Source organism: Mytilus californianus, unplaced genomic scaffold (genome assembly GCF_021869535.1).
Source record: "Mytilus californianus isolate M0D057914Y unplaced genomic scaffold, xbMytCali1.0.p SCAF_9, whole genome shotgun sequence".
NCBI classification, from domain to species: domain Eukaryota; kingdom Metazoa; phylum Mollusca; class Bivalvia; order Mytilida; family Mytilidae; genus Mytilus; species Mytilus californianus.
The window spans coordinates 10,375,734-10,401,334 of NW_026262745.1; the positions used below are offsets into that span (position 1 = coordinate 10,375,734).

Sequence of the window (25,601 nt, forward strand, 5' to 3'; positions counted from 1 at the left end):
ATTCATATGCAATTCCTCAAGGTCTTAATTTATTCAAAATTAAAAACAAATCGTCAGATCTCCTATTTACGTACCTGTTGCATGCACCTCAAACCCATCAAAAATACCAGGCGTATAATTTGATACCCCAAACATTTCATTTCATTTACCTGTGTTTGAAGTTATTGCAAATGGATGGTAATTTTGTTCGAGCATATTGTTTTTCTTTAATTGTTTAACTTTTCTTACCGATACCACATGTTACTTTTATTATTCTTCCCTTAGTTTATTTATTTTATATTTACATTGTGTCATAGGTCAAATTTATTTGTTCAGTGTATGTTCAATGGTGTTAATATGTCCTTTGATTGAGTTAAGCTATTTCAGTTGATATTTTATAGTGTGTCTTTCTATGTTGTGATGTTACACTATTGTTTCAGAAAAAAGGTGAAGGTTTGGTACCATTAAAACGTTTAAACCCGCTGCATTTGTTTGCACCTGTTCTTAGTCAGGAATCTGATGTTCAGTAGTTGTCGTTTGTTGATGTGGTTCATAAGTGTTTCTCGTTTCTCGTTTTTTATATAGATTGGACCGTTGGTTTTCCCGTTTGAATGGTTTTACACTAGTAATTTTTTGGGGCCCTTTATAGCTTACTGTTCGGTGTGAGCCAAGGCTCCGTGTTGAAGACCGTACTGTGACCTATAATGGTTTACTTTTATAAATTTGACTTGGATGGAGAGTTGTCTCATTGGCACTCATACCACATCTTCTTATATCTATTAATTAAATGAATACATTTGATTAAAGGCAATATATGCGTCACTACTTTCTATTGTTTCATGGCATGAACTCATTGTTAAAAAAAAATGCAATTTCTTAAACGTACTTTTCAAAACAATATATTTGTTTTGTGTTATTGCAACTATATTAAACAACCTTATCGAGCGCTCGCAAACATGGTTGACCTCCCCACATAATGTATTTGCCTGTCACAAACGCAGAGCTTGTAATTCATTCAGTAGTCTTTGTTGGTTGTCGTGTGTCATATTTAATTTTCGTTAATTGTTCAATCATGAATCAGGCAGTCGATATTTTCGTTTGAATGAATTTACATTTTTTCTTTTCCGTGCCTTGTATAGATTACTTTACGGTAATGGTTTTGCGCATTTGTGTTGCTTACATCAACGTATCGGAAAGGGAACGTTTTGTTTTTAGGTTAAAATGTAAAATTCAAAGTTGCTGTTACTTAATTGTTTACCAAACATTGTTTTTCCGATAACCGCTGGTTATAAATAAATACATTCATAGAAAGAGAAAAGTTGTATATATTTTAATTTCAAAAATCAAGGTCACAGCTACTTGAAAAAGGCAAATTATAAACAATATGCTATTATATTTATGTGTGATTAATTCAGGTACACTTGTTCGATTAAAAAACTAATCATGTAAGTGCTAGACACAGATGCAAATCCTATTTAATTTGATGTTAACAAAAAGTCACAATTACGAAAAAAAACAGCTATATTTTACATTAATTTTTTTAAATGTTGGTTTCTATCACGGTTTTGTTTAAAGAATATTTAAATTTGAGATTTGCCGCCTATACCTAATGGGCTGCAAGGGACAGAGAATCCTTGTCAACACATTTGTTTGTATGGGGCAAAAGGGTGGTTTTTTTATATCAGGGCTCTCTAGCAAACATTTTACACACATGATACGTAAAGATTTAAATTTTAAAATTAAAATTAATGGTTTCTTGATATTTTATACAATTGTATCAGCCATGTGACCCCTGCTATCCTTTTATTAACCTGATGAGTTAGCCAAGGTCCAGGGAACCACTGCAAATATACATTTGCTCCTAAGGATTTTCTGTATATTATGACTTTATAGAGACAATTTAAAACAATTTATAGTATACTAGTACCAAGACTTTTTCAGTAGTATTATAGGGTATGTGAGGAGTCATCCAATAATGTGCGGTTCAGGGAGCATATTAACTATTTTTACTTTCCTAGTTTTTGAAAGAAAAAAAGGTGCCATTGTTAAAAGTATGAAAATCTAGAATGGAACATTTCCCTCCAATTTTCAATTGATTAAATCTCAAAAACAAGGACACGGACCTTTCATTTTTTTCTGCGTTTAAAGTTCCGTTATTTTTAGACTTTAAATTTATAGCAGTCTTTTAAAAAGCTTGTCATTCTGAAACAGAAAACATTAATCATGAAATATCCAAAAGAACATAAATTGTCCTATGAAATTCAGTTTTATTATCTGCCATTGCTTTTTAAAGGATCTTTTGAAAATTTTAAATACACTCAACGACACTTAATTGATTGATAGTTTAATCCTTTAATTTCAAGTTTAAGATGTTTCTGTTGTATATTGAATGATACTTGGTGAAATATTTTTTAAACTAAAAAGTATTTTTGCATCATGCCCAGAAGATATGCTCAAAACAAGACAAAGTAAAGATCTACCTAAACATGTAAACTCAGAACAAGAAATGTTCAAATCGATTCCGAAAATAAATAATTATTTTCGAGAAAAATTAATACTACATTTTAGAAAAACTATTGGATTCTAAGGCGTATTTTCTTATGCTATAATCTTGATATCGATACTTATAATAATTCATTTGATCTTATGCATATACAAATATCACATTTTGGCACTTGTTCACAAATGGTGTTAAGATCTTAAATCTTGTAAAACATAATTGAATGGTCACAGATAAAAGTTACTGTAGTTATCGCTCTTTGAATTCCAATAATTCAAATAATCTCAATGCAGGAATTCATATAACAAATATTGTTATAGGTTGACATTGTCTCTATTTATTGTTAGACATTTCTTTGCACGAATGATTAACCTACAAAAAAGAAATTCTGGTCGGCTGTTATTGTTCATCTAGGCAACAAGGTATTATCTTATTAGTTAGCAATTCAGAAGTATTTTAATCAGGAGAGCTTTATATATATGTATGTTTGATATAAGGTTCAAATAAGTCATCAATTCCATAAAATCTACACAAAAAACGAACCGCAGACAGGTATAGGTAAACGTTTATCATTGGAAATGAAAACTGCAAAATTCATGTTTATGAGAAATATTGAAGAACCGGGTAGTCGCATTATTTCTGATTTAATCTAGTTATACTACTTGCATTAGTTAACCCCCTTGTAAAATGTTACAATTTGAAATTGGCATAGTATTTAAACAGTTTTGTGGTTCTATTGACCTGACTATGATTTTGTTTTTATCGTTTATTGGTGCGTTCTAAATTTCGAGTTAAGAGTGTTTTCCCGGATATTTTAAGTGATTGGTCAATTACATTATTACAAGAAAGCATTGTAAGGTATTTGTGTCCGTCTTTCAGTGTTTATCTGACCTTTACTATAATTCCACTATTATTGATCACCGTGATATGTTCGTGATTTTGTCCATTTTGCAGATACCTAACACAAAATAGGGTTTGCAGAAAGATTGTAATGTGTACATGTATACCTGGTAGGATTTGTTTTTAACATGACCTTTATTTAATTGGTTACGTTAAATTTTCGTTACGTATTCGTTGTTAGGTCCGTTTTTCGGATTCTTTAAGCAAAAGGTCAACTGTATTCGGTGTATTCAGTGAATTGTTTGACCTTGTTTTCATTTTCATGGTTAATCGGTCGACGTACAGTTTCAGTTTTCGTATTCATGGCACGCATTATTAATGCCAAGGTAAAATATATGGTGTGGTAAAATGTTTATATTTTCATTTATAATGTTAAGATTATGTGGTACATGAAATGAGATCTCTATCCTTAAGACTTTGAACACTTACATTAAAATGTGATCAGTAAAACTGGGAAGACATTGTAGCGTGCGCCCCCTTCTTTGATTTTTTTTTTTGGTTATCTATCGATAATTCATTCTGACCACAAAACTATTTAAATATCACTGAAATTCCAAATATTTTGGAAAACGAATGATAAACAATTTCCACATGTGGAGCAGGATCTGCTTAACCTTCCGGAACACCTGAGATCACCCCCAGTTTTTGGTGGGGCTCGTGTTGCTTAGTCTTTAGTTCTATGTTGTGTCATCTGTACTGTTATTTGTCTGTTTGTCTTTTTATTTTTGGCCATGGCGTTGTCAGTTTGTTTTCGATCTATGAGTTTACATAACTATTCACCACGTTTAGCACAAAATGAGAGCAATGATTCCTGGGTATTAATCTCTGAAACATCGATTTAAGTCGAAAAGCTATCTAGCTTTGCTAATTTTACTATGAATAGAATTTCTAAGGCGAAACTCTGGTCTGTGTTAATTAAGTTTGCCAATCGATGGACTCTGATGCACTTCCTATATATTCATCTTATTTCAATAGCTGTTTCAAGATAGAAGAGGTAGAAATATCTTAAAAAAACATAAGAAGTTTTTTGGACTCGATTTTAGATTTGAATATTCGAATGTACTAACTCTTCTTCTTTCTCGTCAACAAAGGAGTTTTCTACATGTATACTTGTAGTCTATGTAACACAATATATTCACAATAGCATCTCTTTATGTATTGCTCTCTAGTTTAATGAATATCAGAAAAATTAACAAACAAAAAGATAGGAACAAAGTATATACCAAAGGCACCATTTCCATAAGTTCCTAATGATTGGTTAACAGAAATGTTTGTACATTGGTACTCTTTTTATATTCAGTGTGTATTACCGAAACGGTAATTAAAATATATTTACATTTACTCAATATGTATTACCAGTATCATTCAGTAATGTCTCTTTTCATGCATTATGTCATGTCAAACACATAATATTTTACTTTTTGCAAATATAAATAGTTTGAATGTCGAACGTTTCGGTTCGTTAGTTATCATATATAAATAACTCTGACAACTTTTATGTCTTTGATTTGATTTTTGTTTTACTAGAGACTTAAATGATTTACCTTGATACAACGAAATTTATAAAAACTATATAGCAAGATGAATAGAATATGGATACTGTTTGTGCTGGGATATTCGTATGTGAATGCAAACTACCAACTTAATGGTAAGTATCATTTTTACTACTTCACAATTAATTATACACCTATTTAAAAAAAAAAATATTGAATTATATTTATAAAAATGATAAAAAGATAAAAGTAATAACAATATTTGAATAAGACATCTTGTCTATTTTTTTTTTTTGGTGATGCCTTAACTGATATCAAATATGAATGACAATATCTATTTGATTTAAATTTTTGCATGATTACAGTGAAATTGAAAAGCATGAAACCCTAATTGAGTTAGTTTTTATTATGTTTTATATATCCTCATCAAAATAAAAAATATTTAACAAAGATAAAACGAATAAAAAACTAATTGATACCACTCATATTTCTTTCATATTGTATTATGAACAAGTTCAGTTTTCAACTTTTCTTATTGCATTTAATTTCAAAATGTCTATATTAAATTCGAAGTTAGTCCTTCTATTCTTTCTAAATGGTCCTTTGTGTTTTTCGTATTGTACAAATGTAGCAGTTTATAGTCCATTGCCTCATACACCATTGCATAACGTGAGAGATGTATCTAGCTATAAAACCAGGTTTAATCCACCATTTTCTAAATAAAGAAATGCCTGTACCAAGTTAGGAATATGCCAACTATTTTTTTATATTCTTTTGATGTGTTAGAGCTTTTGATTTTGACTTTCCGTTTTGAATTTTCCTTGGAGTTCTGTATTTTTGTTATTTCACTTTTACATTTAAAAGTCTATGAACAAAAATACTAAACCTCAAGGTAGTATCAAAAAAAAGGGTCCATAAAACTTGACAAAACCAAAGACTCAACTATATGAACCAACGGATCGACTGAAAAACAACTGTCATATTCCTGTCTTGATACAGGCATTTTCTCAAAAAAATGGTGGAGTTACCTGGTTTTTTAGCAAGCTGAACTTCTAACATGTATGACAGTTGTTTTTAGTTCCTTCATATTGACAAAATTGTTTGAGCAACCCAAATGGACATAATTGCAATAAATACAAGGAATACCAACTGAAAATAACACTATAGAAACTTCATTTATGAGTTAATTACTGAGCTGCGCATGAGAATGGAATACTTCTACTACTACTACATTGTACTAATGATAATAATTAGAATTATGATAACAAATATAATCAGAAAATCTCAACATTTATATAAATCCTTTGCCTTACCATTTGGGAAAGATGTATCAAAGAAACTATCTTTTCTACACATTGTACCGAGTAGCTGATAATTTATCTATCAGCAAAAAATCCCGATAATCTGTTTAACGTGCTTTTCTGGTGTTTATTCCTAAGCCTACGCAAACACAGTTTTAAACTCGACGAAAGAAAGCTTAGAAATGTCTCCTCGCACATATTGACGTCGTTGATTACTTTTCCGTAGACATTGTGACCTCGCTAATAATTTCGGCTGACATCGCAAAGCCGTGATACACTGAGCTACTGAGCAGAGTGACAAAGGCAATAGCCATACTGACGACTTTAAGTCGAAACCTCCTTATTGCACCTGTAATAGTTCCCAATATATCACCCCGATAGCTGGACACATTGATATGGTTGACCTGAACATTGTCATCTACACTTATCAGCGGGAAATGTTAAGAAAAGGACAATAAAACCGTTAGCCGAAATTCATCAATTTAAAACACAACGCTTAAAAGAGATGTAAGATACAAAGGTGGCATTTAAAACTAATTAGTCGAAGATAAACTGATAACGCATTGAGAAAAAAAAAAAAAAAACGAAAGACCAGTCAATGGGCTAAATGCAAAATAAAAAAGAAAAGCTAAAACTCTATCCGAACGTGTTAAGGCCATTGTTTCAAATTAAATTGAAAAAACTAAATGGGTCTGAGTATCTGGCCTTATTCAATAACACATATGTTGTTGTCCATGCAGAACTGCGTTTTTGTGTGAAAAACTATCAAATTATGTAAAATGCTTGATAACTATACAAGGTGCTGATATTTCTCTTGGTAAGCCAAGATATAATACCATAACTCTTACAAAAGAGAACATCCTGAATAATTATAGGTCTGCTCTTTGTTTATTTTCAGTTTTTAAGATCTGGATTTTTGTTGAAAGTATACTATACCAAAATAACATAGATGTATTTTCAAACATAGTTATATTGTTGAGTCTGCCAATTGTTCCGATGCTCCTCTTTCCAAATTAATTATTAATATCAATTTTACATGTTTTATCAGTAATCTAAAGTCAGGTTTCAGATTTACTGTAAAACTGCTTACATACGGGGCTGTGTGGATTAGATTTGGATAATAAATAATTCCTACAATCTGCTTTATTGACATCCCCATTTTTGAATATAACTTGCAGTTCAGTATGTTTGTTGATACTTTTTTGTATAGAGTATATGCCTTCTAATAACCGTTCTTCCCTTTACACAAGTATTTCACATTCTTATCTAAGATTAGAATAACAAGTCAAACTTTATTTCATTGAAAATAATGGCCATTGTAGAAACAAATATATCTTGTTACGGGAAAGGAAAAATCCCACTTTGTAAATAAACCCACTGTGATTCAAAAGAACAATGTTCTGAAATTGACACCATAAAGATGATGTTCAGTTTTTGTCGTTTGTTGATGTGGTTCATAAGTGATTCTCGTTCCCGTTTTTTATATAGATTAGACCGTTAGTTTTCCTGTTTGGATGGTTTTACGATAGTCATTTTGGGGCCCTTTATAGCTTGCTGTTCGGTGTGAGCCAAGGTTCCGTGTTGAAGGCCGTACTTTGACCTATAATGGTTTACCTTTACAAATTGTGACTTGGCGGTCATGATAAAACACGGACACTGACCTAATATTAAAAATAAGGATAATAAACTTGTGTTAAGAAAAAATATATACATGGTTCCCACGTGTTCGCTTTTAACCAATGATATCCCTAGAAATGTATAGGATGTAAAATCAATATTTATCACCAGCTTAGTATATTTCTCAGATTTCGATTGGCTAATGACACGTCGTTAAAAAACCCATAGTCCCGGGTATTGCTAATCCTTATACCTGGGCGTTGCTATTCATTACCCTGAAGATTTTCACGCGCATTTAACCTGAATCTCCGGATTTGGACTAAGACTGGGGATAAATTCGTTCTCTACGTTCATATCTGTAGATATGGGTCTTTTAACGCTCTTCGGTACCCTTTACACTATAAGGCTTCGCCTCAGGTTGTACTGGGGTTCCTCGTGGTGTTAAAATACCTAAACTATCTAGGGATATGAATGTAGATAACTTATAATATATGCCAGTAAATACGATTTCGTTTTTTGTTATCGCGTTTTCGTCTACTGTATTATATAGAGTTTCTCTGTCATTGAAATGTATATCAAAACTACATAAAGTGTTATTAGAGATGACCAGGATATTGACGAACGAACTTATCTCGACGAATGAACGCAATGGGAGCGGTAATTGTTTGCTTACAAACGTACTTAAAACTTAAAAGATGTTATCATGTGTAAAGTGTATTTGAATGCAATCACGTTAATAGATAAAAACGCATAAAATATACCGATTTTAGAAAAAGGTTTTCATAATGTAAATGAAATACGTTTACAAGTTTCCGAAAGTGTTACATATCATACGATGCAATGTGATTGTTCGTTATTGTTGAAAGCACGATGAAATGTACGTCACACATAGGATTATTCGAGCGCAACGACAACTTTTGCAATGTTCAAACAAATACAAATGCAAAACTTTGATGAATTGATATATTTTACAACATTATTGTTGTCCGATCGTATGTTTGCTCTGTGTTTTTATTGGGTATTCAAGTTTCAGGAAAAAAAATCTATCAGATTATAATAAAAAGAAAAACCGCGTTTTGTACCAATTAAAACAAAAAATATTTCTGTTGCAAACAATTTTTTATCATATCTGTCATCCTCTAACGATGGAAAAAACTTTTTTAGTGTAAAAAAACTAGTCATAAGAGAAAATAAGGTATTTTTTAAGGGAATTAACTAGACTAAAGGCATAAGTGATCCATTAATGACGCATACGAAGACATTAAATATATTTTTAAAGCCTTACAACTATTAAGATGAAGAAAAAATGAGTAAGTGCATAGTGGATAGGATGCAATGAGTAAGTCCATAGTTGATAGGATGCAATGAGTAAGTCCATAGTGGATAGGATTAAAATTTATAAAGTCCAAACACCTGTTCCTTCGGGAAAATTAATGGACCGACACATACTTCGTCTGATATGGCTTGTTTGATAAACATGCAAAATTTTGCGTAGATTGTTGAAGTACGTTTCAAGGAGTTGAGTATTTAAACTATCATGGGTTTATAAAAAATAATCAGAAAGCAAGTCATATGATTGATAAGAATATCATTTAGATGATAGTACGTCAACCTTTGTTTGTTTCGGAATTCAGATATATTGCCTTTCAGTTTTGCTCAACTCATGTGGGAAACCAGGGTATTTCTGTCCTTGCCAAGGGACTAGTCATTTGCATCCTGAAGGAGGGAGGAGGAAATTATAGGGGCCTCGAAAATTTTGGGTATGGGAAGGGGTGGTATTCAATATTTCAATACTTCAAAAGCATCGAAAAAAAATTACAATATTTTAGCTGTTCTGTATTTCAAATATAAACAAATTACAGCTATAATTTGATAAAATACTTTAAATCAGTATCTGACTATTCAACAGAAGTGACTAACACTTGATTCATATGTCATATCTATAACTATTGTGTCATAATTTTTGGCTTCAAACTTCATATCAATATTTAATGTTATATTCATGTGAGTCTTGACCATCTTCTGTTTGTTTTTTGGACATGGAGAATGACAATAATAGAGAATAATGGTTTGATGTCTTTCAGGTTTTTTTTAGGATTTTCTCGAAATTCTTCTAACTATTATACCCCTTTTCATATCATAAAAGCACTGATGAAATTAATAGTTGTTTCGTTACATGGTTTATCGCAAAACTTATGATTGAGCATATATTTCGATGGTTCAAGATGATATCTAGGAGTCAAGTGTTGCATTTTTAGTACATCTTAACGTTAATAATTTTCTTTCTGACCTGGAGGTATGGAGTCAGGCGACCCACAACCAACGCTTCCCCTTACCATAAAGAAAATAATTTATTTTAGCAGGAAATACATACATTTGTTTCGCCTCGCTCCGCTCGGCTCAATTGTTAAGAAAAACACCTAAAGTCTCAACATGTTCTTCCAGGAAAGTATTTGTATCTGAAGTTTATTTATTAACTTTTTTAACAAAGAATATTAACAATGTGCTGAAATTGAAAGAAAACAAATAAAAGTAATTCAGATGTTTCCTTCCCCTCCTAAATGAAAGAAAAAGACCAATCCCCAATAACAAACCTTAGATTATTTTTAACTTAAAAATGTGGAAACGATTTCGTTCAGTTATATACGTATTGATCATCAATCATATTAATATAGTAAACTTCAATATCTATCCTATCACCCTTTCCTTACCCCCCAAAACTCATCAAAACCCCTTTTGAAACCTCAATTGTCAAAGCAGAGGCTTGGATATTGAGTGCACCATTTGCTATTGTAGAAAACATTGAGTTATTAATGAGAGGAGTTGGATACAGATACAGGTGATATCTTCTTTAAACTTCATGCAGACGATGCGAATTACCATACATCTGTCGTTCATCTAGGGTTTTTATGTTAGATTAATACATTACTATGTATAAAACAAAAGCTCCCGGTTCGTACGATTCGTCAAGTTACGCTTTCGTTCGTTCGTCAATATCCTGGTCATCTCTATTGATAGAAAGTGAGGGACTGTCATCACAGAAGGTAGATTTTGAAACACTGCACGTGAAAAAAAAACAGACAAGTAGATACTAACACATTTTGAAATTAACCTACATTTTGTTACCTACAAATAACTTTCAAATGTTAAATTGTAAATAGCTTAAGAATAGTCTAGTGATCTGTTTTCTATTGAATGGGTAAATAGCTATGTCAAAAAGCCATTTAATATCGTCCAAAAGAAGGTGAATGGCCTTGCATTGCTAGTTGAAATTGATATTATGGATTATGTTAGACATTCTTGATTTAAATTACATTTATCACAGGGGGTCATCTTTGTAAAAATATAAACAAATTTCATTTTACACAAGACATTTGCTTTTAATAAAATTGTGCGGTGTGCATAAAAAGGAATACAATTTCTTTTAAATGTAAAATAAAGGTCTATATAAAATGTTATCAATGATACCAAGTTTATAATATATCAGCTATCAATATATGTTGAGTTTGTATTGGATACCTCAGTAACTTCACAAAACTCCGTACAAACAACTGTACATTGCCGGCTCATCTGCATGTTCTACTTAGGAATTGTCCGTTATATTAACCAAATATGGTCCGCAATGAAAGGGATATTACTCTGGTGTTTTGGTGGGGTTCATCATGTTCATGTTGCTCAATCCTAACGTTTTCTATGTTGTGTTTTTTGTACTGTTGTTTGTCTTTACGTCGTTATCGTTTTACTCCTGGAATTGTCAGTTTGTTTTCGAATTATGAGTTTGAATATCCCTTGGTATCTTTTGCCCGTCCTTTACATACTGCGACAATTTTTTACTCGCGTATTGGCATAAACCATATGTGAATTCTTAAGAACTCAACAGATCGCCTGGAAAATTTTGAATCTCGATCATTCTCTGAAATTAACCCAACTTTCGATTTTTTCTACCCTTTACACCACCATTACACATGAAAAATAAAATACATTTAATCATAATGTATTCATCTATCTTCTCTTATCTCGTGTTTGTTTATGTTTTTTCTGTGTTTTTTGTTGTTGTTTATGAAAAAAGAATACCTTTTTGGTTTGATTTTTGTTTTTGCTTGTTTATGTTTGTTTTGGGGATGTTTTATAGTGTTATGATTGGGTTGTAGTTTGGATTAAATACCGGTATCTGTTATCAATTGAATATCATAGATATTTATAATAACAGAAATTGACCTTGTATATTTATTTTATTTAGTGAACTATATATTTGAATGAGAAAGTTTGATAATGATTCTTATTGCTATGGTGTTGGTATATTGCAGATTACAGTTACCATCCCTGTATACGTCCATGCGGTATCAATACTAGAAAGACTTGCGAATATACGTTTACTTTAGAATACTATTACACATTATCGAAAGCATGTTACGACTGCCCATTTAACGCTTCTGATTGCAAGAGACCACACTGCGTTCCTGCTGATGGATCGACTCGTCCAATACTGACAGCAAACAGGATGCTACCAGGACCTGGAATTCACGTAAAATCTCATTTAACAAGTTTTGATGCATGTATACCTGTTTTTGTTGAGGATTGTTTATCTCTAGAGTCCTTGATCTGCTTGAATCGTAACGTTGTTGTCTCATTGACGTAAAACTCTTATTTTATTCGTATGCATACATTTACTTTTTCGAACATTGATTTTTAGAAATTTGACAAGCAAAGGAATGCATTATTATAAATTAATTCACTTTTACAATACATATCTGAAAATTATCTTAGCGCGTGATTTGTTCTATGATGGCTTCTAAAATACATTCAGTTAAGATATTTTTTTGACACCAAGAGCCAGCATGCACTGTTTCAGCATTTTCCCGCTGATTTCTCTCTTTTTATATCTCACTTACGAAAGTGGCAAAAATATGATAAACGTTATTATTTCGGCGTTGATGTCTGCGCGTTCACAACTGAACTGTTTTTATATCTTAAGCCAGAATCATTTAGAGTTGTTGAATTCTATAAGTAACGTTGAGAAAGTGTCATGATCTCCGAGCATAATAAATAGCAGCAGTAATTCATTGTATAAGCCTTTAGATGGCCTACTACATTACCAAATGTATGCTTGTATCGAACTTTGAAATTAGTCTGCGGCAGTTCAACATTTCCACTCTTCATATGCATAATCATCAATCAATTTTTCAACTGTTAATTTTAGCATACTGATGAGTCTAATATAGACAAAAGTCGTCTGATCTGACATTGTAAGCCTAGTGCCGTTATCAAGTTTTTGTAATAAAGGAAATGATAAAAAAACGTAAAGATAAAACGACACGAAATAAGAAAAAAATAGCATCAATAAAATCAAAATCACATAACGTACAAGAACAACTAAAGAACATAAAAACAAAATTATAAAACGTAAAAACACATGTTACGTAAAGACACAACCAAATAACGAAAGATGAAACTACTAACGTATAAATATAAACCCGCACCCGTTTTTTCTGTATTACGTAGCAATTCAATCACACCAACAATGTCCTATTTCCTTCGTACTTTGTATTTGCATAAAAGTAATTTCAATGAATAAAAAGATGGATCGTTTTCTGATTGCAGTTTTAACTACAGTAACGTTTGCTGTGATGAATGCCTTGTAGTTAAAGGTGCAATGCACAAGGAAAAATACTTAATAATCTTTTTCATGCAACAATGATTATAAAAATACCCAGGATTCTGGAAAACAATTTTTTTTTTTAAATCAGTCGTATAAAAGATATACACGGAATCTTGAAATTGTTATTAAAATGCAGCCTCTACACTTTCTACTTTAATTTACCATCAATCTTATTTAAATTACAAACCTATAAGATTTTGGAAACAGGAAACAGCAAGCAGAAACGTTTTTGCAGATTGTAGTATTTTGGAAAGTGTATGATCAGTTATGATTGACTGCTTTCCGAACAATATGAATGATCACTATAATAAAGAGATAACGAGATGAAATTCCTTTAAACTCAATTATTCAGAAATGTTAATTGTTGCAATTGTTTTGATTCTGAGTTTATCTTCAAATTAGATTACTTCTTTTTTCATAGTGTAAAGATGCTCTTATATACTTTGCTAAACGATATACAATCACTTTCTGAACAATTTCTGAACACTTATTCATCGATTAACCTGCACGAAAAAATTACTTCTAATCTTGTTATTCCGCAACATATCTAATATCTAAACATCTACTTGAAATCTTGAGTAAAGATTAAAATCTTTTATATTCAAACGAGTTGACAATTTCAGTATAAAACATATACAAGTACGTGTGTTAGATGCATGCAAAAGGCTATTTTATGTCTCATGTAATTTTAAAAAAAGGGCTTACATTTGTTGATTCATGATCATATAATATTTGAGCAGGTTTGTCTTAACGATACAATAGTTGTGAATATAATAAACAACTTATTGGGAGGTGAAGGAGTATCAATTCATTGGCATGGAATACATGTTGAACCACATATGGATGGTGTGGCAATGTTGACACAGTGTCCAATTCCTGAATATTCATCATTCCAGTACAGGTATCTGTCTTTCATTTCATTAGCTTGAGCAAAATTGAATAGCAATAAATGTTCTCTCTTATGTCACAAGGCAAATACTCGAATATAATGTTTCCTTATCTCCTTCTCCGTGAAGAGATCTTCCACTTGGAAAATGATATGTCCTGTCATTAACGGTTTACGGCTTTCAGCAAATATCCGGCTTCGAGCGTTCCTGATCAAGGTAAATCCAAAAACAGTACTCATACAATTATTAAGCGTGATAATTTTCTTCTTTTCTATAGCACTTGGTCAATACCGTTGATTGTGGACTATGAGTCCCTGGGGTATCATAGGCTCAGTAGTTAGAGTTCGGTACCGACATGATTTATAATATACCTTTCTTAATGGTTCCTTTATAAATTAAGAAACTATTAGGCAACTAAGGTTCCAACTACCTCAGTCAAAGTTATCCTTAAATAGATTTGATTATTTATTAGGTCCTTTTCGGTCATATTGCTCTTTGCCTGTTTCGGTTTGGAAAAGACGTTACTAGGTTGAAAAACTTGTGTCTGGTGCATTTGTAATTTTGAACCAAATAAAATACGTTAAAACTTATCTTGTCTCGGTAACTGTCAAATAATCGGCTTTGGGCGTTCCTGGTGTAGGTACATTTAGAAAAGCGCTTCAGACAAATAAACGTTAGAAAGTGTTATTTCCATTTTGTTTCGGATGTGTAATTCTGTGTTGTTCCTATGAAACAAAATATCATTTACATTTCGAATGAATATATACTGTCTTAGAATTATGTATATTGTAAAAGGTGATTTCGTATGGGGATTATTTGTCATTCTTTGCGATCATAACAAAATCCACCAATACATCTCAATTGCAAGTTTGTACACATTAACAATATTGGGCTTAAAGTTCGATTCACGAAATTAATCCTCTTGCCAAAAGTTCATTCAATGAGATGACGAAAATTCCAAACCACGGAAACACCTACATGAACGCTCTATTTTTAAAAAAGTAAGTGTTTTATTGTAAAAAGAGTTGTTATGGGGATCGTATGGCGGTTTTATGTATAAGATGTCATATTGACAGCTCCTTTTCCATTTTAAAATTGATATAAGGTAACAATGAATATAACAACAAATGTTTAGGTAGGCAGCGCAAATACATTCTCATAAATAAATAATGTTAAGTAATTATAATGAGGTGTACTTATAAAATTTTCAAATATAATCTTTAAATTCTTCATTGTTGAACTCCTAGCAAAGATTTTATTTAAGTTTGCAAACGCATTGATATACGGCTTCTATCTAGTTATAAATAGCATAAGAGTATAAATCCCGCTTAAAACTCAATATTTCATGAAAAAAGAATCAAAATATGACAAAGCGAATGATTTAACTTATTGTAAAATGAAACTTATTTTTACTCCGATGCAATGTCAAATATACTTTGAATCGAAGACGTTGCCTGCCGATAAAATGGTCTAAAGAACCTTTAAACTGAGTAATAAAAATTCAAAGAAAAAGTAGGATCTCACATGTCAAGTACTTGAATAGTATAAAATATCTAACGTATCAATCATTCTAGAACGAGGGGGAGATATCAAAGGTCAATAAACACTATGAAAGACAGACAACACGATGGCCAAAATAGCAAAAGAACGTAACATTAACAATTCACAAAGACTACAAGGAAAACTGAAGATTTACTAACAAATAATCTAACCAAATACTGTAGGTGAAATCAAAGTGTTCGGATGAATCTGTAGTTTCTGATCCACTAGTGACTCTCGTTGTGCTGTACTGTTAGTCGTCATTTATCTTATGCATTACCCATATCAATCAATATTTTCATAAACCATCGGTCTGGTGAATTATGACCCTAAAATCGGGTCACATTTGAAGTTTGTTATGGATACACAGTCTCCATGGAAAATGTAGTATAATACTTTTATAGATAGAAACAACATAAACATCGGAAAATATAGACTTCAAAACAACTTTTAAGAGGTATTGCATAACATTTTAAGGAATCGGAATTAATAGTTTTGTACTTCACATTGATAATTTCAAATTATAAAAGTATTCTTAATAACAAAATTTGACAAAGTGACATTTAAAATTCCAAAATGAAATTTCCTTTTATAAAATTTCTTTAATACTTCGTATTTCTATTTGTTTACTCTACGTTCCAATTCCTTTGTATATATGTTATATTCTGCATGTCATTTAACGATCTAAACTCTTCTTAATTCACTTTTGTGTGATATAACTGATTATTTAAACCAAGTAATTAAATTTCCGTTCACCAAAATGTACAACAAGTGAAGCTACATTAAATATATATATATATATATCATAAATATAATTTATTTTTATTGCTGTGACTTACTAAGAGAGAACACAAACAATTACATGAAATAATTAGGCTATTTATTGTAGGTTCCTGGCTGTCACATCTGGAACACACTACTGGCATTCTCATGCGGGCATGCAAAATGCAGATGGTTTATTTGGACCTCTAGTTATCCGGGAACCACCAGAAATAGACGAGCATTTGGGGAGATATGATGTTGATGACCCAGAATTCACTGTTCTGATTAACGATTGGTTTACAGAAATGATGCCTGGGCGGTTATCGTCTCTGCTTCACCGTACTGGAGGTGTTTTATCGGACTCCATGCTTATAAATGGTAACTTGTCTAATTATCGTTTTTACATTGCGATCCGTTTGAATTAGATATAAATTAAAGTTATTGAATTGTCGATATTTTCAAACCATATTATAATTATTTTTAAAAAAAGACACATAGTCACATTTTTCACTCAAGGACGATAGCATATATAACTACCCCATTCTGACGTACGTCGCAGCAAATTTACTATTTTGCATAGCAAAGCGGTTAGCTTGTGGCCAAAATTCGAGGGTTCTTATTTTTGTACGTCAGTAAATCTTTTCGTAAGGGAAAAGGAATGAAAGAAAGAACAAAAAGCTTTTTCTTATTTGTTAGATGTTCGATATAATCAGTATAATTGAAAACTGTTAATGTACCAGTGAAACATTAACTGATTGTTAACACGTATATACTATATTATTATTATATTTATTCATTTATTTATTCAACGTTAGGTAAAGGTGCTTACCACAAGTTCATTAAAGATAATACAACAGTGTACACACCATATGAAGTTTTCAATGTTCAACTTGGACGTAGATACCGTTTTAGAGTAATCACCAATAGTTTGAATACATGTCCTATATTGTTTTCGATAGACAATCATAATTTGACAGTGATTGCGAGTGACGGATCTCCGTTAGAACCCTACACCGTAGACTCGGTAGTAATGTACTCTGGTGAAAGATATGACATAATAGTGCACACTAATCAAGATGTTAGAAATTACTGGATGCGAACATCAGGAATGTTACTTTGTGGAACCTTAAAAGCGTTTCAGCTTGCTGTTGTTAAATACGAAGGAGCAGCTGAAGAAGAACCCCTAGGGAATAAAGAATGGAACGTAGATACTCACGGTATTGTACGTATGATTTCAAAACTTAATAGAATCTATAACAATTGGCATAAATATACAAGAACATGTACAAAGTTTAAGGTCAGAACTTGCCATTTCAAATTACAATATAAGCTATTTAGATACAATTGATTAAGATGAAATCCATAAGAAAATCACTTAAATTTGATAAGAAATTGATACTTTGTAAAAAAACACGCAATTTAGTAAATACTACAAATATTTTGGTTCATCGATAATTTTTTGTTTTTAGTTTTATTCATACTTATATTCAGTCGAAAGTATATGAGGTAAAATATAGGTTTATTGGGTTTTACACTTGATAGAAATAAGGAGATGTGGTATGATTGGCAATGAAACAACTATCCACCAGAGTCCAAATGACATAGACGTTTATTATAGCAATTATAGGTCAACGTACGTTGCTCAATGAACTAATCCTACTTTGTACTTAGTGTGCGTTGTACGAATGCACATCTAAAAAATAATGACAAACAAAACAACAGAAACTAAAATAACCATAACTTTATCGTTCAGAAATGATTGTTTTTAAAATAATTGTATACAAAAGTGATATTCAGTCAAATTCATTTTTCAAAAATGAATAACAATAACTGAAGATAATGAGACAAAATATGCAGTAAAACTGATTTGATATTGGTTTACATCATATTTGTTTTACCGCTCAGATACGTTGTGGCCGATTATGTTTTAATTGTATTTCTTCCTCCAAAACCGTGACTGAGAAAATGGGTCCAGATGAGATTTATACATATTTTCAGTTTTTTGCATTTTTTCAATGCTACTAGTGTGCTTTCCATGAATACAAAATTTTATGATGATATCTCAACTGGTTTCGAAAATACAGCAGTTCATATTCGGCATACATAATTTATAATCGGAAAAATATGGAACTTCAAACAAAATTCTGACTCATTTTTTTCTTTGGTAATTGGAATGTTGTAATTGGGTTCCACCTCAATATTGTATTATCTATAAATACTCCATAATTGAATATCTATATTGATGACAAAAATCTAGTTTTTATGGAATATTTATGTGTTAAATATGTGGTTTCCATGGAAACAAACAAAAATAATGGAGAACTTCTTTTTTCATATTCTCCAAATGTCTTAATGTTAACATATATGTTATGTGTTGTTTCTGGTGATAATGTGCTGTCTATATATATATATACATGTCATTTTCCCTAAATCTGTATTTGTTTTGCAGTGATACTTTGAAATTAAGTGTCCTTTTTTTTAAGTTTTAGTTGGTTTTCAATGAGTTGCTTTTCGTTATCGTATGTTTTGAATGTGAGTTTTGTTTTTATATAATATATAAAAAAAATGTATCAAAACTTCCATCAGATTTGTTTCCAAAATTAAATGAAATAAAAACTTGAACTTAGTGGCATTGCTATTTAAAGTGTCTGTACCAAGTGCAAGATATACCAGTTTTCTGCCATGTGGTCAATTTATTAACAACTAAAAATGTTTTGACTTTGTTGGTGACATTAGCCTTGAACATTAAATATATTTTAAATTCAAAAATAATTAGAATAGTAGACAAAACAAACTTTGGTATTTTATTTCATAAAAAGCTCCGTTCTTGATGGACATTGATCTTTATTGGATTCTCCTTCATCGGTCAAGTCAACCTCAGTAATAGCAATGGTTAGCTTTGGACAGACTATGTCATTATTAGTTTCATTAAAGCAATATTCTGTCTGTTCATAGAGATACCACGGTCTTGCTGCATTTAATCCTTTGTGTGTTAAGGTGTTTGGCATAATAGATGGTGATATTAGAGTATTCTTCTTTATAAACAGATTTATGATAGCTGGTTATGAATCACATGCTTCTTTACATGTTAGTATGAAGTTATACATCTATGTTTTGATGAATCACCAATAAAGTGGTGATATGTGCTTTATATATGCTGCAGTGTTAAAATATTGCTGAAGGTATTGCTTCCAATTTTAATATATGAGGGTTTCTCCATATCCTTGACTAACTAGGCAATGTTATGGCTATTCCTTCTGGACTTGATGACACTATCTGCAATCTGCAAAATAATAAAATATAAATGCAACTACATCATCAACAAATATTGTACGCGCAGTATGTTTTAAATGTAGCCAGATCAGACACTACATTCAAAAAGAGTAAGCATGATCTTTTCCTGCAATGGATATAGGATGCATACATGTAAATTCTTTCAATTGAATAATTATATTTATATGGTTAATCAGTGCCACGTGCACAGTAATAAGACAGTGATAAGACTCAGTGACAGATCCAGGGGTCAATATTAAGATTATGAAACTAAACCTCTTTTTGTCAAAAATATTCCTAAATATCTATAATGTTTAACAATCTCAATTTCAGTATCATTTATAACAAAATTTCAAATTTTGTGGAAATCTACCGTTTGCAAAAACAATAACTTTTGTTTTATCAACAATTACCTTAAGCTGCCATTTGTAACAATATATCGCAAATTTATTTAACATATTTTGTAATTCAGTGTTACTATCCGCTAATAACACAGTGTCATCAGCGTATAACAGTAAGAAATCTTCAAATACACATCTAGTTCATCTTCCGGGTCTGCCATGCCAAGAAATCCTCGCTCAAAACTCCGGTGGACCTCATACGACACCCATTAGTAAATAAATATTTGATTTCATTCAAGAAACTAATTTATGACCTTCATGCATGTACGTGTTTCTTAGAACACGGTCATGTACCAAATAGTCAATATCAATCATTCGTGTAATTTATCCTATATTATTATTCAAAAGTTTAAATAAAAAGAGATTTCTTTGAATAGAATCAAAGGCTCTCTGAAAATCAAAAAACGCACAATAAAGCTTTTTCTTCTTCAATTTCATGAGTTCAAAAACGGTATACAGAACAAAAATATGATAGTTAGTGTTGTATCCTGGTCTGAAACCTGATGATTTTCTTGTAAAATTAAAAAACTCATCTAAATAATCAAAAAGTTTATTGCTTAAAATGGACGTAAATATTTTACCTAAATTAGATAGTAACGCTATTGGCCGAACTCAAGAAGCACTCGAGAAGTATTTGTCTAATAGTGCTTATATTGTTTATCAACAAAAATGATTCTGTTGTTTTATGAAATAAGTGCTCTTTGGTGCTATTAATTTATATACTTTTTGAATTTTGACTTTTTTATTTGGTATTATTGTTATATAATTCAAAAGTTCATTTCAGCGGGATCTACTGTAACTCAAATTACAGGTAAATTCTGATAATCCCTAATGTAAACAAATCACAAGAAACAAGAAATTCTTTACCTGTATACAAAAATATCAAATGTTGGAGAAACGTGACCACACCCGTTTTATAAGTAAAATGTAAATACAAAGAATTAAACAAAAAGGTGATATGAAATCTTAAATTAAGGTGGCTCGGGTGTCTTCCTCCATCTTGGATTTCGAAGTAGCAGATAACGTTGGTCTAGATATTTCATGAAATGTGCAAATTTTGAGAGTAGTATGTAATTTATGTAAAAGACTTTTGATGTAAATATAGAAAATTGTGTGTTTTATCATAATTACGGCTGTAATTTCTCAAAAACACCTTATTTGTGTTTGATAAGATTTTTTACAACTTTGCCAAATAAGGGGAGATAACTCAGATAAAGTAATTTGTATAATAGAAAGTGTTGTGAATTTACCTATTTACCTATTGTAGCAAGAAAACAAGTTCGGTGACTCCATTTTTTCTTTTTCTTATATGAAAGCATCTTATAAGAGCTATCTTCTCACATTTTATCTTAAAGTTCTATCAAGTAGTTTTCTTTTTATCACACAAAATTTGATTTTCCATGCATAATCTATACAAAATCTGACAATTTTGCACAACCTCTAGCGTGAAAAAAAGTTCGGTGACCCATACTTTTTATTATATCTTTGAAAAAAGCATGATAAAAACTTCATTTTGACAAATTATCAAAAAATTCTATAGATTTTAATTAAGACGCCCCAGCCACCTTAATAAGAAAATTAATGTGAATGTTATTTGTTTGTAATAAATGAACTCATTCTGGTTTTATTAAATATCTATATTGAAATCAAATATTTTAATGAAAATAGAATTATAAAAACTTAAGGGAACTTATATAGAAAAAATGCTTTTGGCATAAAATCAACAAACATGTTATGTTTTGAATTATGAATAATATTGTTGGCATCTTATTATGTCCTTATAAAAAGTCACTTTGAATTTTAGCTCACAAAATTAAAAAAAAAAAAAAACACACAATTTAACACAAGTTTGAAATTAATCTCATGAAATGCACTTCATTGCACTTAGGTGAACATGTGTTTATACATGTTAAACAGCTTTCCTGATAAAATAACAATTTAAACCTTAATTTAAAAAAAATGAGGAGCTGTGGTCTGATTGCCAATGAGACAAGTATCTAATAAAGTTAAAATGAAGTGGTATAAAGCAATTTAAGGCACTGTATGGCCTTCAACAATGAGGAAAACCTATACTTTATAGCTGGCTGTATTGAAAAGTCCAGAGCATAAAAAATGTGAAACGATTCAACCAAGAAAACTAAGAGCTTAATTCATAACAAAACAATTACGAAAAACAAATATAACATGATTATACGACAACCACTGTACTACATGTTACTAACTTTGGAACACCCCTTCTCCCCTTTTCCATCCAACTTAAGACGGTGGTTTAACAGCCCAACAAATGATCAAACTACAAAAATCAGTAGCAATTGGCTTAACTTAAAAGATCTGTAGGAGGCACACAAACCACTAACATAAGAACAAAAGACAAAAAGAGTTAACATATATGTACATGTATATATTAAATTGTGTGTTTTAACTCAGCTTTTACTTCTAGACTGAGTTAAAAGGTCAATGTATAGGTTGAGTTACACAATTTAGTAAGTTTATGACTAAAATTACAAAGCCACTTCATAATGTGTACATTTTATAAGGACATGTAGATGCTGGTATAATATGCATATGTAGATGCTAGTCATGCTACATGCAGTATAATATGCATATTCAGACTATAACATAAATATTCATCAGATTGGTGCTGTCAGTATAATCAGTCTGTTGAATTTAATTCATAGGTGTCGTAAATTTAACTCTAACCATGTTCGTAAACATCTGATGCATATATTTTTGGGAATATATTTATGATTTGTCAATTTCAGAGAAAGCTAGCTAAAACACTCTTTTTCATAATGATACTAAACAATTTTATGCTTTCATCATAAAAAGTCAACGTATGTACATGATAGAACATCATAATGCAATGTGTGCAGTGTGGTAAAAAAAAAGTGCATATAAAAATTACAAGTAATATTTAACAAAATGATAGTACATTTTTGAATGCATGTAATATACAGACATGTATTACATTTATATTATGCATACATGTTTGTTCTAAATGAATAACATGTAAGTTGTCAGTCACATTTTCATTTACTTTAGCTGTTGAAAGGGGTACACTGCCTGAGTTATCACAATATTTATTGATTTTACTTAACAATTTTATTTAATAAACATGATAAAACAAGATAAATATTAACAGAAAATGTTAATATTCAAATATGTAATTTATTTGTTTTAATCTGATTGTAATTGTTCAATATAATTACCTGTATCTTGGCTGTCACCTGGGAGATTGGTATAGTTATCTTTGCCGGAAGAGCATTAGTCCCTTTATTATGTTCGTAGCTGAACATCTACATGTGTACTGTATTTATCATGAAAATCAGGTTTTCAGTACATGATTTTGACACTACAATGTTTGGAAATCGTTAGAAAGAGCGTAAACCAACACTTTTGTATTTCACTTCTGCGGCATATGTTTCATATATTCCCGATTTTCTTCATTTATTTGTATAAAAAGATCATCCTGCATTGACTCGGATTCATCAGATTCACATGTTTTTAAACAGCGCCAACATCATATGTTAGATTATCACGTTGAGAACTGTCTATATGGGCACAATATATTTCATCAACAATCCGCAGCTCCACAATAAACTCTCATCATGTTTATCTGTTAGTTCCGATGGGATACTTTAGCAAAATGAAACAGAACTAGCTTCAAACTTTTTCACTTTGTCAACCTACGTTTTCGGTAAGGGAAGTAACTTATAATATGAACAGGCTAAAATACGGAATCGTGTTAAAATGAATATTGCGGACTTTGATATATAAAGACAATTACGAAATACGCACGCATGGTAAGCTGTGCATGTGCTATCATAAGGGAAATAATATTGTTTTTAGGCAGCGAACAAATTTTTTGCAGGTGCTCGTCAACGTTAACTTTGCAACGTCATAGCCAAAATTACGTGTTACCGCATCTGGGCCCATTTTGTCAGACGTGGTCACATTTGATACCTTTAAGATTTTATGAAATATACAGAAACGGCATGATGATTTGTTAGAGGTATACAATTTTTGAAAATATGTTTTGAATATGGCTGGCTACGTTTGGAGTTCCTACGATTGCCTCAGTTATTGTTTGTGATTTTGAGTTGTCTTCTTAATCGATTTATAAGTTTTGAAAATTGGTAAACTAATGTTGCCTATATTTATATTGAAAGATAATAGAAAAATATAAATCAACATGTATTTTTTATGTACGGGCGTTTAGCCTTGACTTAACGGTATGGAAATTGCTTATAATCAAAAGCCGTATTATTACCAATAGTTGTCAACATCCATTTCATGTGGATTTAGTAGATACACGTCTCATTGACAATCATACCACATCTCTCTTTTTATATACAGCATTGATCAAATACTTGGGAAAACAATATGATATACACAGAAAGTGTTCGAGTTTACACCATAATTTAAAAAAATCATTCTTTACTATTATGGTATGGGTATACAGTTGTTTTCATAAAGATGCCGATTTAAATGTTTTTCTATAAGCTGAAATGAAATTAGTTTGAATAAATTACTAAAATTTTAGATACATAATCATTGCACATGCCATTAACGTTAAAATTCTTGTAATAAATATTTCATGTAAGTTTTACGTTAGTTACATTTTGACAGATTTAAGGATCCGTATCAGTGCATAACATTTTTTAAAAACGAATTCATCAATAAGGTTAAAACGGGTCATTATAACAAAGATGCGGTTGGATGATTGTAACAAGTACTTATTTTATGTGTGTAAAGTAAATATTTTCCTATTCATTCTCGATCTAACGAGAGATTATTCGTTCATCATTTATTTAGCAACTAGATCCTCTTAACAAAAAGACAACAGAAGGCTTCGTTGATATATCACAACTCAATTCTACGATGCCAAATGATGAATCGCTGAAAGAAATTCCAGACAAAACAATCTATCTTGGTTATGACTTCAATATAATTGACAATTTCCGAGCACATGACAAGGAGTTCTACAGTGTTCATGAAGTAGATGCACCATTTAGAAGATTCACACAACAAATTAATCATATATCAACAGTGTTCCCCCCTGCACCTGCTCAAACGCAGTACTCAGACATTCCAAGTGTAAGTATTGGTCAAATTGATTTAATATTCATCATAGAGTAACAGTTTGATTAACAAGAGTGCCTAAACAAATACCTGTTTTACATTTTACAAGGGAAGCCATACTAACTGTCAACTATTGAATGTCACGCTAAATTAGCATCAAGAAGAATCTTTTATATACAAATGTCTTGTCATGGCGGTCCATTATCAT

General features: G+C 31.1%; 1 protein-coding gene and 1 long non-coding RNA gene across 9 annotated transcripts in view; one reads left to right on the forward strand and one right to left on the reverse strand.

Moving 5' to 3' along the window:
- Positions 1-4,810: 4,810 nt before the first annotated feature.
- Positions 4,811-25,601, forward strand: part of LOC127715034 (uncharacterized) — a 55,899-nt gene continuing 35,108 nt past the window's right edge. For 2 of the 8 annotated variants that reach the window (XM_052221054.1, XM_052221055.1), the window contains exons 1-6: positions 4,820-5,027; positions 12,098-12,315; positions 14,190-14,350; positions 16,765-17,015; positions 17,453-17,859; positions 25,127-25,408. In XM_052221054.1, coding sequence (XP_052077014.1) covers positions 4,961-5,027; positions 12,098-12,315; positions 14,190-14,350; positions 16,765-17,015; positions 17,453-17,859; positions 25,127-25,408 — 1,386 coding nt within the window. In that variant the 5' untranslated portion in view covers positions 4,820-4,960. Of the gene's footprint in view, positions 5,028-12,097; positions 12,316-14,189; positions 14,351-16,764; positions 17,016-17,452; positions 17,860-25,126; positions 25,409-25,601 lie in introns of all 8 variants that reach the window. The other 6 variants (XR_007988086.1, XM_052221053.1, XM_052221052.1 and 3 more) reach the window with 6 other exon arrangements.
- LOC127715039 (uncharacterized) lies at positions 19,428-25,120 on the reverse strand. The gene is made up of 2 exons (XR_007988088.1): positions 23,521-25,120; positions 19,428-19,920 (listed from the first exon to the last, which is right to left on the reverse strand). It is a non-coding gene; the product is annotated as an uncharacterized LOC127715039 (long non-coding RNA).